At 37.7% G+C, this 13,703-nt stretch overlaps 1 protein-coding gene across 2 annotated transcripts in view; it reads right to left on the bottom strand.

Annotated features, from left to right (window-relative positions):
- Positions 1-2,807: 2,807 nt before the first annotated feature.
- TNFAIP8 (TNF alpha induced protein 8) overlaps positions 2,808-13,703 on the bottom strand; it is a 35,052-nt gene continuing 24,156 nt past the window's right edge. For both annotated transcript variants that reach the window (XM_015823580.1, XM_015823579.1), the window contains exon 2: positions 2,808-5,093. In XM_015823580.1, coding sequence (XP_015679066.1) covers positions 4,528-5,093 — 566 coding nt within the window. In that variant the 3' untranslated portion in view covers positions 2,808-4,527. The remainder of the gene's footprint in view (positions 5,094-13,703) is intronic.

Raw genomic sequence — 13,703 nt, 5'->3', positions numbered from 1 at the left:
TGTGGAGCTGGACCATACATCTGAGGAATACCAGGATTGAGAAGTGTAATTCAAAGTACACACTTTTATAATTTCCAGCCGTTTGGAACATATTTTTGGGGAGTTTTCGTGGCAATACTTCCTGCAATGTGTGACAAGTTGCTAATTTAGTACAGAGCTAGTACAGACACACTAGAATAATTTGTAGTTTCTTATTTTTTTGCTTCAAAAATAGTAAGGTTGTAGATTTGTCTGACTTATGCAGTTGACCATCTGTCATCAACATGAGTTTAAAAAAAGAAACCTTCTGCCTGGATGTGATGGCAAGCAAGAAGTATTGTGCAATGACATAGTTCAAAACAATTTGGCAAATGCAAACATTTTGAGAAGCACTTCACTTTTTTTATTAAGAATGGTCTGTTCTCTTGTTTAAGTACGGAGCTTTGTAGTTGGAGTACATAATGAGCCTAAGGTACAAGCGTAACATACTGGTTTCTCTTGTTAGGCTGGTCCTAGGCTGGGCACACACACACAGAAACACACACACACATATGGAGCTTGACTGCTTGTAATTAAATTATAAATAATTCAAATAAGGAAGAATGCATAACGTTAATACCTTCTATTAATACCATGTGCTTTTCTTGAGTGAATTAATCTGTAGAATTGTCAGTGTGCCATAAAATATTAAAAGTCATTTGGGAAACAGAAATATAAATATATCTTTCTCGCTATAGCGTGCTTAAAGTTATATGCAATGTTGCAACTTTTTGCCTATTAAAAAGTGTGATTAACAGATTAACACGTGAAACATCTCAGGGATTAAGAGTTAACCATTGTTCCTTGTTTGCTCAGTTGGGCAGGAAGTTTCTTTAATATGTAACTGATGAAGATGTTTAGCAAAAATGTGAAATGAAGGGACACAGCTAAAAGTAGAGCAATGGTTATCCTTTAAAGTGATTATCAATTACATTTTTTTAAAAACGAATGCAGAGAACTGAACTTCACACACTATTCTAATGATGGGAGAGAGAGAAACAAGAACCAAAAATTAAAAATCAATCTACTTTAAAGGCAAGACGCTGAAAAAAAGTGTTCGATAAGAGATTTTCTGTGGAAATACCATACCTTCAATGAGGGAAAAGTGAAGAAATCATGCTAGAATGAATGTTTTTATACAGGATAATCATACTAAGATCAACTGAATTTGGATACACTCAATTTAGAGTTTATTCAGGGCAACAGCATTTGGTAATAAAGAGCGACATAGAGATCCTGGTTTAAAATTTATGGCTATAAAATAAAGTAATTACTGTAGTTAAAGTGTAAAATAAAAATGTCTTGTGCTATTCTGAAGATTAGCAAAGGCATTATTGTGAATGGTGCACAAAATATTTCAAATGTACAATTTGTGTACAAAATATTTTAATCTCAAAACATTTTGCATGCATCTAATTGTGGTAAAAGACTTGATATACTGTATATCGCAGCAGTCCTCAACCTGTGGCCTATTGGCCACCGGGCAACGTGAGTGGCTGGCCAGTGAGCACATGTGTGTGTGCGCTCACCCAGCACTCATGCTAGCATAGCTCCGAGGGTCGCGCGGGATGCGTCATCACAAGAGTTGCTGAGGATGCGTCATCACAAGAGTTGCTGAGAGGATCGTGCGGGCGCTAGCGTTTCCATGAGGGTTGTGGGCGTGTCGCCACCAACATTGTGCATACACTCGTGGCCCCATTTGCATCATGCACATGCTCGCGGCTCCGTTTGCAGCACGTGCACGCAGCCCCATTCGCATGTGTGCATGTGTGCATACAGGTGCCTGCCCCTCCCTTTTCTTCTAGGCTAGCAACCAAGAGAGGTTGGGGACCTCTGTAATATCGCACTGAAATGTTCTCCTAATAAATAAGATAAACATAGTACATTTGTGGGGAAGGAAATGAAATGAAGAATTAGACCAGTGTTTCTTAACCCCAGCAATTTTAAAACTGGTGGATTTCAGCTGCCAGAACTGGGAGTTGGCTGGGGAAATCTGCAGAAGTCTTAAAATTGCTGAGGATAAGAAACAGTGAATTAGAAGGAAATTATATGAAATTGATAGAAACAAAGAGAACAGTAGAGGAATGATGATGTATATTAAGTCCTGGCATTCTTTAAGTTAGCCTATCTGTGGTAACTTGGTTGACATGCTGCTGTTTCATCCAGTTAAAGGTTACAGACATTAAAGTTTTAGTAGCATATAGATTATATTATCATAATAATATGTACATTATTATATTATTACTAGGTTAGATTTTGCTTAAATACCCAAATATATTTGTGAGATAAAATGCATAAACCACAAAAAAACTGACCCATAGACTCCTGCATTTTGAGGCAAAAAAAAACCAGTTCTTTTTTTATTAAAAAGAGAAAGAAATGTGGAACTTGCTTTGAAAGGGGTAAAAAACAGAAAGCTGCCTATCCCAGACACACATAGTGCATTTCAGTCCTTGGCCCATCTAAAATGTTATTCATTAAACATTGGCCTTAAAGTATTACATTATCCTACACTCACTTCAGTAACATTTGAACTTCTAGAATATCTTTGCTTGGACATTTCTTTGTTTGGAATTATACCCATCTCAGTTCAATGTAACAGATTGTTATCTAACAAAACTAAAAGCACATAACTTGTACAGAGAGAGAAGAGGAGGGGAAATGTCATAGCAGAAGGGGGATACTCTACAGTAATCAATATAAAAATGCAAAGCCAATTTAAAAATTAATCTGGATGTTATTAAATTGCCGATGTCTGCAATGACAGAGAAAATCATGCATAAAACTTAAGAGTGCAAATGTTCTTCAGTTTACTCAGAAAATGTAAAAAAAAAAATCTGACAAAGAAAAATATTTTTCAACCACTTGCTTGAAGTGTAAAGCATTACATGTTCAGCATTTTTTCAACAGTACAAAGATTAAACAAATTTATAAGCTGCTGCAATATATTTTCCAATATTTGCTATATATTTAACCTACATTACACATACATTGGTTTCTGAATAAAACAAAATTTCATAAATATTACAAATTGGTTCACAGACTCATAGCTTCCACATCCAGCTTGCTACCCATATCTTTTTCTAAGGATCACTACATTCTCTAACCTTGTTCTAGAAACGTACATACAGGTAATCCTCAACTTACAATTATTTGTTTAGCAACCGTTGGGAATTACAATAGCATTGAAAAAAGTGACTTACAACCGGTCTTCACACTTATCAACCATCGCAGCATCCCTACGATCAGGTGATCTAAATTCGGGCACTTGGCAACCAGCATGTATTTACAATAGTTGCAGTGTCCTGGGGTCATGTGATTGTCATTTGTGACGTTCCCAGCCAGCACCCAAAACAGCAAATCACTGGGGAAAGCCAGATTTGCTTAACAACTATAGTAGATATGTTCACAAAATTGGGCATGACTCACTCTACAACTGCCTTGCTTTGGAATGGAAGTTGTGGTCCCAACTGGGGTCATAAGTTAAGGACCACCTGTACACGTGGACGACACACTGGAATATCCAGTTTCATCTTTCTTGAACAATTTCATCTGAAAGCATACTTTTCTACAAAACATAACCAGAAACAATTATACTTTTAACTATATATGACATAGTGCTAGTAAACATGTTTAGGATGTGGAGGATGTCTGTAAATTTTCAGTGATTGTCAAATATATACACATTGATAAATAATACAAAACTAGTCCAGAACAGATAAAGAAATCAAACCATAAAGATGATTAAAGAAAGGTTCACGTAAAAGAAGCCCAGTGTTATTGCCCTGGAAGTATAGGTTTAGTTCAGGGCTTCTCAGAAGCACGTTATGTGAAATGCAGTCCCTTCTACTGGGAAGCTGATTGCAAGAATAGCTAGAGGACGCAACTTAAAGACTTTGTTATAATATGGGATAGTACAGTGATGGAGATAGCAATTCACACCACTTAAATTATTTTCTAGTGGAAGCTCTGAACATTTTGAAAAATGAAGCTCTAGACCTCAAACAGCCACTTAACTGTTTCAATAGTATAATTATGACAATGTAATTTAAACTTTTATGCATAGTGCAGACAGTTTTAAATGAATTTTAAAAAGGGGTTGTTAAATCTGTGCAGTCTTAACTTTATTCAACATAGGTAGCACAGCTCTCTACAGTATGCAAAGGCACAATCTGCAAATAGCAGATTATTAAAATTCTTACACTTTTAGAATGTGACATCTTATTATCCCTGCCTATTTTATGAAGTCCTATTTATTTTGAGTAGTCCTTGAGTAGTTTTATGGCTTTATAAATCCGTATTTTAAAGCATGGTATTATAAAAAAAAAATTGAAACAGCAAAAAAGGTAATTCCAAATAAATAAATAAATCTGCTGAAGAATTTTCAATTGATATTAAATTCTTCTTTGCCACCAACACTATCTAGCCTTTCTTCATTCTTTCATTGGCTCCCTAAGACCATCAACAATAGTTAGCCTTTGATTATATGAGCAATTGATAATGATACAACTAAATATTGCCTTCATCTAGCATTTTGTTGACACCATCACAAAGCCTCTGGAGGTGAGTCTTGTAAGATCCAAATGGATTATATAAGACAGCCAAAAATTCACAGTCCGAGAAATGATCAAACACATGATTGACACGTCCATGAGATTTTGCAGTGAGATGACGGTGAATTATTTGATGAAGTAGATCTCTACAATCATTCAACAGTTTTGATAAAAAATTCCTGTCAAAAGTATAGTCCACTTGATAGAAGCTCACCACAGTTTTAGCCAACTGGTGAACCTTCTTTTTGAACTTCTCCATAAGTACAGTCTCTTCCTGATTAAACTGGTTATTCCGGTAGAGGACTGCTAATTTGATAACAGTCTTAATAAGATTTTTAATTATCTTCTCAGCTTCTTTCTTGTTTTGTATGTATTCCTTTGTCACTCGGTAGAGTTCATCCAAAACATCACTGCTGGTGTCATCTATCAGAGCAGTTGCTATTGATTTGGAGGCCATTTTGCATAGAATTTTCTTTTGGGCCTGAATGGCCAAACTTTTGGAATTAAAGACATCTGTTGCCACTAGAAGAAAGCAAACAAATACAAATCAGAAATTTCAGTCATTTTCATGTGAGTTACAGTCGAAGCACTTAAAAACTACAAGGAAGAATAAAAGTACAATAACTATTTTAAAGTATTTTTATAATGTACATATATTTCCTGTACAAACAAAAAGACAGTTTGATTCTGCCCGATACAACTGCTAAAGTATATTAATTACAAGGAGCTATAGGAATATGAGTATTACTTTGTTTATTACACATGTAAACAAAGATTATCACATGAATATAAATGAACAAAGGTCTAGATATCTGTTTTGCAGATACTGAGATGCATTAGACCTAATACTATCATCTAAAGCTACATCTGAAAGACTCTTACAGATCAAATCCTGGAACTTGGAATATGTATAAAAAGTCCTAATACTACTCATCACAAAACTATGCTATTAAGCACAGTGTAAACAATTTATTTTAATGCCCAATGATTTCACCAAGTTTATAATAGAATACTGTAGCCAGATTTTCACAAAAGTGTTTACTCAGATACCAGAGAAAATGTTGCAATCTATTATAAATATATATAATAAAATAGACATATATTCATATGATCTAAATCAGGGATCCCCAACCACTGGCCCACAGACTGGTACTGATCCATTGCCTGTTAGGAACTGGGCTGTATAGGTGGAGGTTGAGTGGCAGGCAATGAAACTGTGCACATGTGGGATCCAAATTGCCCCTCCTCCTTCCCCCCTCTCCAAGGTCCATAGAAAAATTGTTGTCCACAAAACCAGTCCCTAGTGCAGTGATGGCGAACCTTTTAGAGACTGAGTGCCCAAACTGCAACCCAAAATCCACTTATTTATCGGTGGGTGCCAGGTGGGCATGGTCCACTGAGTGGGTGTTGCTGTGGTGGTCATGGCAGACTGGGTGGGTGTGGCCAAGGTGGGCGTGATCACCTCAATGTTGCTTGTGGGGAGGGATGCCAGTGGGGGCCGGGCAGGGTTTGGGGAGATCCAGGGGGTCTCTGGCAGGTGGGGCAGTGGGCAGGAGGCTTGTCCTATGGGGTGAGGTGAGGCAAGGGTGCCATTGTCACAGGGCAAGGTGAGACTGCCTGACACCATTGGCCCCTGCACACAGAGGCCAGCGAGCGCATGGGTGCTCGGATGCATCTGGCCATGTGGGACTTCAGCGAGTTAGCAGTGGCTGGTTGAAGAGGGATGGTTGCCATCTCTGGGGCATGGCGTGTATGCCCACAGAGAGGGCTCTGAGTGCTGCCTCTGGCACGTGTGCCATAGGTTCGCCACCACTGCCCTAGTGCCAAAAAGATTGGAGACCGCTGCCCTAAATCCCACAGGTTTTCAAAGATAGCTAGTTCCTATAAAGCAGGGCTTTTCAACCTTTTCACCCATTGTACCACTTTTAGGATATGGCAACATCCGAGTACCACCAGTCGCCTAGCAAGGTGTCAAAAACTTGATGACCAAAAAAACAAAAAAAAAGGAAAAAAGTGATAAAGTACAGGTAGTCCTCGACTTACAACAGTTTGCTTAGTGACTCTTCGAAGTTACAATGGCACTGAAAAAAGTGCTCCCCAAGCCACAGCCGAGCAAGACATCTGCCTGCCCGCCCGGCGGCGCTCTTCCTCCTGTCCGAGGTTTTCATTGTTGTGAGCATTTCTGTTGAGGATTGGCAAAGGGGGTGGGGTGGGGGGGTGTTTGGTTTTATTCCCCCCATCTGCTGGGTGGTTGCAGCAGGTTTTGGTCACTTCACATGACCCTGGGACACTGTGACCATCATAAATATGAATCAGTTGCCACACATCTGAATGTAAATCACAAGACCTTGGAGATGCTGCAACATTCCAGCTGATTGGCGCTTCTTCTGGACTCAGCAGAAGCACCAGGATCAGCGCCGAGCTGCAGTTGGAGCCTGGTGCTGATCCTGGCGCTTCCAATGAGCCCTGACAGCTCTGCAGCTCCAGCTATCTCTCGCTCAGGCTTGTGCGGTGCTGCCACCGGTTCAGCTCATTCCCCTCCCCCGCTACCACTTTTCTAGGATGGTCGCGTACCACCTGCCAGATGCCAATGTACCACAGGTGGTACCGTACCACTGGTTGAAAAGCCCTGCTATAAAGAGTATTAGTTTTATGATAAATCAAAAGATTTACAGGCATTTATGATCCAATTTAATCCAAATATTTGATCCAAATGTTTAAAATGAGTTATTCTAAAATATCTGACATTTTTCAAAAAGCAATTATCGCCAATTAAGTGACTGCTTTTTCTTCACATACTATGTATACATGTATAACTGACTTAAGGTACTTCTGTGCTTTTCACTATTTCCTCCCCACTATAATACAATTCTTATAAAATTGCCTTCAAATGATTGGGACTCTAGTTGGTACACAAACCAGGAAATCCACTTTGGGTGGCAACAGTTACATATTACTCTCCCTTACACTTTATGCCTGAGCATTTCAGTGAAGCTCAGTATTACAGTACATTTCAGTTGGTCTTTCTAAATCTCTGCTGCATGTTGATTTAACATTTTCACTTCCTTGAAATAAACAGCCAAAGGAAATACCTCTATTGAATAAAGCACTGAAATTTAAAGCAACAATTGAAAAAAAGACAGAACATTACTTTAACAGCTTGACAAGACACATCAGATTTAACCAATTCTTTCTATAAGTTATCTTGAATCAATCAATAAAATCTTGCTGTTTCCTTATTTGTTTTTATTCCTCCATTTGTGTTTTAATGTATATTTCACTGTAATTTTGTATTTATGAATGGCACATTAGATAGAGGTGCAAACTAATATATTAAAAATGTTAATACAATGCCTAATTAAATGGTCAAATCGATCAGCATGCTTTTTCTTCTGGACAGCCATTAATCATCCCAAAGTTTTTTGTTTGTACTTCCTATATTATACAGTGTCTAGTATAGCAAATATTTAGAGGTTTGATGGCAAACACTTATAACAACAGCTCTGCAAACCAGAATCAGGTATTAAATTAAACTGAAAGCCAAAGACTGAACACATCAAGTTTAACACTTCAATTTTTCTGAAAAGCCTCAGGGGTTTGAATATGCAGCAGGTCCTTGCAGTAGGCAATGATTGTTGTCATGCTTGTGTTAATGCACATTAGGATTTATTGTTCTTAATTTTGAGATGTAGTTGCATTTTTATTTTGTTTTTATATTATTTGCAAGCCATTTAAAGGCTGTTTGGAATTGCAGTCATCCACAAATAATTTTTAAAAAGTTTAAATGCCACAAGCAGTTAAAAAAAGTGTTAACAAAAGATTAGTGGTTTTGTTACACAATTTTACTGGCATGATCTTAGAGCCGTAAAAGATGTAACCCACAAGCCACAATTGCCTAACTCCACACAGAGAGTGGCTATACTGTGAGTAGCTACACTTTTTTATGTTTCTTCCTTTTTGCTACTCCATATTCCTCCTCCTCAAACCATATATATCTATACTTCTCTTTCAGCACTATATGTTTATGATGAAGCATTCCAAGAAATGCATACCACAGCAATCAAGTTTGTCTTTGAAATAATGATTTTCTTTTTTTTAACTGGGACAGCCTAAAATGTCATAATCTTTTCAGGTCAGGCAGCAGCTCTCCAATTACTTCATAGAGAAAGGCTATTAATACAAAACAAGAAGCATGAATTTAAGATTGTTTTATAAGAATAAGTATTTGACATGTCTCTTACCTTGAGAAGTTTCAACCTCTCAAGATAATTCATCTGGATTAAGCCTGCTGCTTGTATATCAGTCTCTCCCCCCCCCCAAAAAAAAAAAATCAAATATCCCACAAATGTTCATAGTTTCATAAGAATAGGAACATTTGTAGTTGATTGAAGCATCTTGATACCCTGAAGAACTAATTCATTCTTATTTCACCTAACTGCTTCCATGGACAATAATTTACCATAAGCAATTCAACAAGCAACTGTTGAGAAGGTTAAGCTAAATATTTTATCCAGCTGCTAGCAAATTCACTGAGTGGGAGTTTCAGACTTTGCATATGACTTACTGTTTCTCAATACAGATATTGCTTCAGAATACATATGGGGAAAAAGGAGAATGCTACATAAGCAGAACATTATGGAAATAAATCTTTATTCAGGAAAAGGAGGGAGAACAGGAAGGAGAATACAGAGAAAAATCAAGACTTGCTGTTTGATTCTTTTCTTCTGGCAACTCTGTTGAAGTCTCCCCTTCTCTACTTGAAAACCAAGCGAGATTGTGAAATAAAATTGTGACAGAGTACAGAGTAAAACTAACTGGACACAAGAAGAACTAAAGAAGGAAGTTCTATTACAGAAGCTGCTCATTATTTTTTTTTAAAAAAGACCATTTTCTAAGTATCACCAAAAGTCAAACAGCATCCACAATGAACTAAAGTAGTATCAACAGTTTTGGGGGAACCCACAATGCTATTACCAAATAATACTATTGGAAAATTATGATGCTAAGGGCACATATAACTTAAAACAGTTCAAGGGTTCAGAGAAAATTTAAAAAAAACAAGGAAGGTAAATAGAATATGTTGAAAGAGGGCATAGCTCTTTGACCACATAGAACCCTTTTTCAAGTTATTTTTGACCTACTTGTCAGAAGTCCAATGGGTCAAAGATGTATCATATTCTTAAATGTGTAGCTGCTATAGCAGATGTTATATAAATGTACTTCACAAGTACCTTTTTTGAAATATACAACACATGAACAAATAATGGAATTCTTAATTGTAGGATATACAGCTTGTCCTGTTATATGACATAAGGTGTTCTAGAAAAATTAATAGTCTTATATAGCCTGGTCCTAATGGTAACAAGTCAGTTGCAGTTTATTATTAAGGTGAATATTTATGGCCTACTGAGGAAGAACTTCTTATATCTGGATATCTAGTTTATATACAATTTCATTTTTACCACTTGGCTGTTTCTTTGCAAGTTTTTACAACATTACAATGATTCCTGCTGACAATAAATCACAAGATAGTAGTTATACATGTTTTTGTTTATCTGAAACAAACTAGTTCTGCTAAGTGAAGGGAGACACAGATTATTAATAAAGTGAATACATCAGAAAACATTAATTATGATTAGTTTCCAGTCTAGTAGCAAGGTGGGTAGTGTTAATAGAATTACGTATTTATAGTATGAATACATCTTTTAAAACACATATACAGGTAGTCCTCGACTTATGACCACAATTGAGCCCAAAATCTATGTTGCTAAACACTTAATTTGTTCAGTGAATTTTGTCCTATTTTACGACCTTTCTAGCCAGTTAAGTGAATCACTGCAGTTGTTAAGATAGTAACATAGTTGTTAAGTGAATCTGGCTTCCCCATTGATTCTGCTTGTCAGACAGTCAGAAAAGGCGATCACATGATCCCCAGTCACTGCAACTGTCATAAATATGAATCAGTTGCCAGGTGTCTGAATTTTGACCACGTGACCATGGGGATGCTGCAAGGGTTGTAAGTGTGAAAAACAGTCATAAGCCACTTTTTTTCAGTACCACTGTAACTTCGAACAGTCACTAAATGAACTGTTGTAAGTCGAGAACTACCTCTATATCGTCCTTTATCTGCAGATGTTAATGTCTCACAGTACTTTTTCTGTGTCACATACAAGACAGAAGAGTTCTTATCTGCTATTCTAGTTGAAACAAATGTAGTATAAATAAAGAATGTCATGAACTTGTTTACTTTTCATTGCTACTGCATAAGGAATCTGAACAGATATTCAAAACAGTGGTGAAACTATTTCCTTCCTGTTTACCTTTTAAAAGTTCTTTTAAATCGTGATCTGTAAATACATTATATTTTTAATCTTTCAGAGGGACGGGGCGTTGTCTTACCCAAGGTCCTATAGGCTCTCACTTCTCCTCCCTTTGAGCTCATCAGAACCTGTTCCCTGAGGTTCCTAACACTTACGGTGGCCTTCCTAGTGGCTGTCACATCAGCTAGGTGCATCTCTGAACTGGCAGCCCTGTCTATCAGAGATGACTTATGCATCTTTCATATCGACAGGGTGGTCCTGCGGTTGGATCCCTCTTTCGTTCCCAAGGTCAATTCCTTGTTTCACAGGGTGCAGGAAGTTGTGCTGACAGATTTTTGCCCTCAGCCATCTCACAACTTGGAACGTAAATGGCACACCCTGGACATCCACAGAACCTTATGTCACTACATTAAGCGAACTGCTCCTTTTTGCAAATCTGAGGCACTCTTCGTTTCATTCCAGCCCTTGTCAATGGGCCAGAGGGTGTCTGCCTCTACCATTGGCAGATGGATTAGGGCATGTATAGCGGAGGCGTATCAGACACACTCCTTGCCAGTTCCTAGTTGTATCACTGCGCACTCAACTTGCAGTGCAGCGACCTCAGCGGCGTGGGCGACACAAGCGTCGATTGAGGAAATTTGTAGGGCAGCAACGTGGTCGTCGCCTTCACCTTTTGTGAGGCATTATAAACTAGATCGATTCGCCTCGGCAGATGCCTCGTTTGGTAGGAGAGTTCTCCAGAGAGTAGTATCAGATAGTGGGCCATACGTCCAGACTGCTTCCCACCCACAGGGACAGTGAGGCTTTGGTATGTCCCATCTATTGTGGATTCTCTATAGGTCATGCTGGAGAAGGGGCATTGTCTTACCTGAATGCCTTTTCTCAGCATGACGATGGAGAATCCACTCCCCCCCCATTTAGGCCCGTCAGGTCCTGTGTCAGGGGTTTTTTGAGCCACCACACTGTAAGATCATCAATGGCTACGCCTTTGTCGAGACTGGGTCTCCTGCCCCAGGGGAAGAGGTGTGGCAAAGGGTTGATTGACTTGGTCTCTGGGTAGGAAGATAAGGATCAACCCATCTATTGTGGATTCTCCATCGGTCATGCTGGAGAAGGACCATATTGGTTGCTCTGTGTGTGTGTGTGTGTGTTCGTAGAACTAATAGAAAAATAAGGAAAAGGTCATAAAGCGAACAGTAATGATTTGAATAAATTAAACTAGTAATTAGAATTGATTTTGCAAGTCCCAATTACATTCAATAATAACTGCACTTTCTCAAATTTCTGATATCAAGGCAAACAGAATTCTGAACAAAATTAACACACACATACATATTTCATTTATGTATTTGAAAAGAATATAAGCTCAAACATAATGACTACTCCAAAATCAGCAAACCTCTACTGAATTTAAGGCCCTGATTCCAATGCAACATTTGGACTACTACATCAACTGGCTCTCCTTAGACTCAGTAGATTTCCTCATCTTTTTAAACATATTGTTCTCATTATATTATATCCTGCCATCCTCTCCAAGTGTTAAAAGTTAAGTAGACACGTGGTGGTTCTAAGGCCAGAGTTGACAAATATAGAAAACCATAATACAGTAATCACTTAGCTTCAAGGCCAAGCACTAAGGATATATTAATGGAAAGAACAGTAGGGAAAGGTTAAGGGTTTGAGCTACCATAGTTATAAGAAGCATTGACACATTCACACTAGCGGAGACAATCAGCTTTTTTTGTAAAGGTTCACTCTTGTCTGTTTTTATTTAGCTGAATTGCACCTGAACTGTCAACCTGGAACTAAGGATAAATTTCCTGACAGAACAATTAAACAGTGGGACAATCAGGGTTTCCCGCCTGAGCAGGGGGTTGGACTAGAAGACCTCCAAGATCCTTTCCAACATCATCATTATTATTATTGTTATTATTATTATTATTATTATTATTATTATTATTATTATTATCCTGTATATAAATAATTATTGTAATACACCTTTCTATAGGTTTGTGGCTTCCAATGAATCAATTGGACCACAAATCCTTTAAACATAACCATAACTATGCTATGCTAGATAAGTATAAGGATAGGTTCTTACACGGTCACAATAAATGAATTTGATATCAGTCCAACACTAAAACAAGAGGCAGGGGGAAAATGTTTCTTTCATTCAAAATAAGAGTAACTTTTAGTGCATTACATCGTCCAGAAGGAAGGAAGAGGTATAAGAATTTTAAGCATGATTTCATTATAGTCAATTCATAGTCAACTATGTACAAATTTCATACTTTAAAGATCTCTCACATACCCCTCCTCTTTTGATTTCTCCCCTTGGCACCAAAATTGCATGTGAGTCAGGCACGCTGGCTGAGGAATTCTAGGAGTTGAAGTCCACAAGTCATAAAAGGGCCAAGTTTGAAGATCCCTGATTTAGTGACTGGCCTCATTTAGCAACTGTTTCCAGTTACAACAGTGATGGAAAAGTAACTTTATGAGTTAATCCTCACATTTATGACCTTTGCAGGGTTGTAAAGCAAAGGAATGCTAAAGTAAGATTGTAAGTACAGTCACAGTTACATTTACAAACTGCTTTGCTTAACGATCGAGTTACTGTTTTCAATTGTGGTCACTAAAGAAGGACTCCCTATATTTTGTTTCTCCAGCTGAATGTTGGAACAAAACAACTTTCAGCCTTGTTTTCCAAAAATATGAACTGGAGCTTCATTTTCTTTTTTACTGCTAAGCAACAAGACATAGTAGTTTATTGTAGAGGTTTGTTCTTAAAATGTTTCTTTATAACATACAGCCT

This window comes from Protobothrops mucrosquamatus, unplaced genomic scaffold, assembly GCF_001527695.2.
Source record: "Protobothrops mucrosquamatus isolate PMUCROS unplaced genomic scaffold, P.Mucros_1.0 scaffold1921, whole genome shotgun sequence".
In the NCBI taxonomy this organism is placed as follows: domain Eukaryota; kingdom Metazoa; phylum Chordata; class Lepidosauria; order Squamata; family Viperidae; genus Protobothrops; species Protobothrops mucrosquamatus.
The sequence above is the reverse complement of the archived record's forward strand: the minus strand, read 5'-3'. Positions and strand labels throughout refer to the sequence as shown.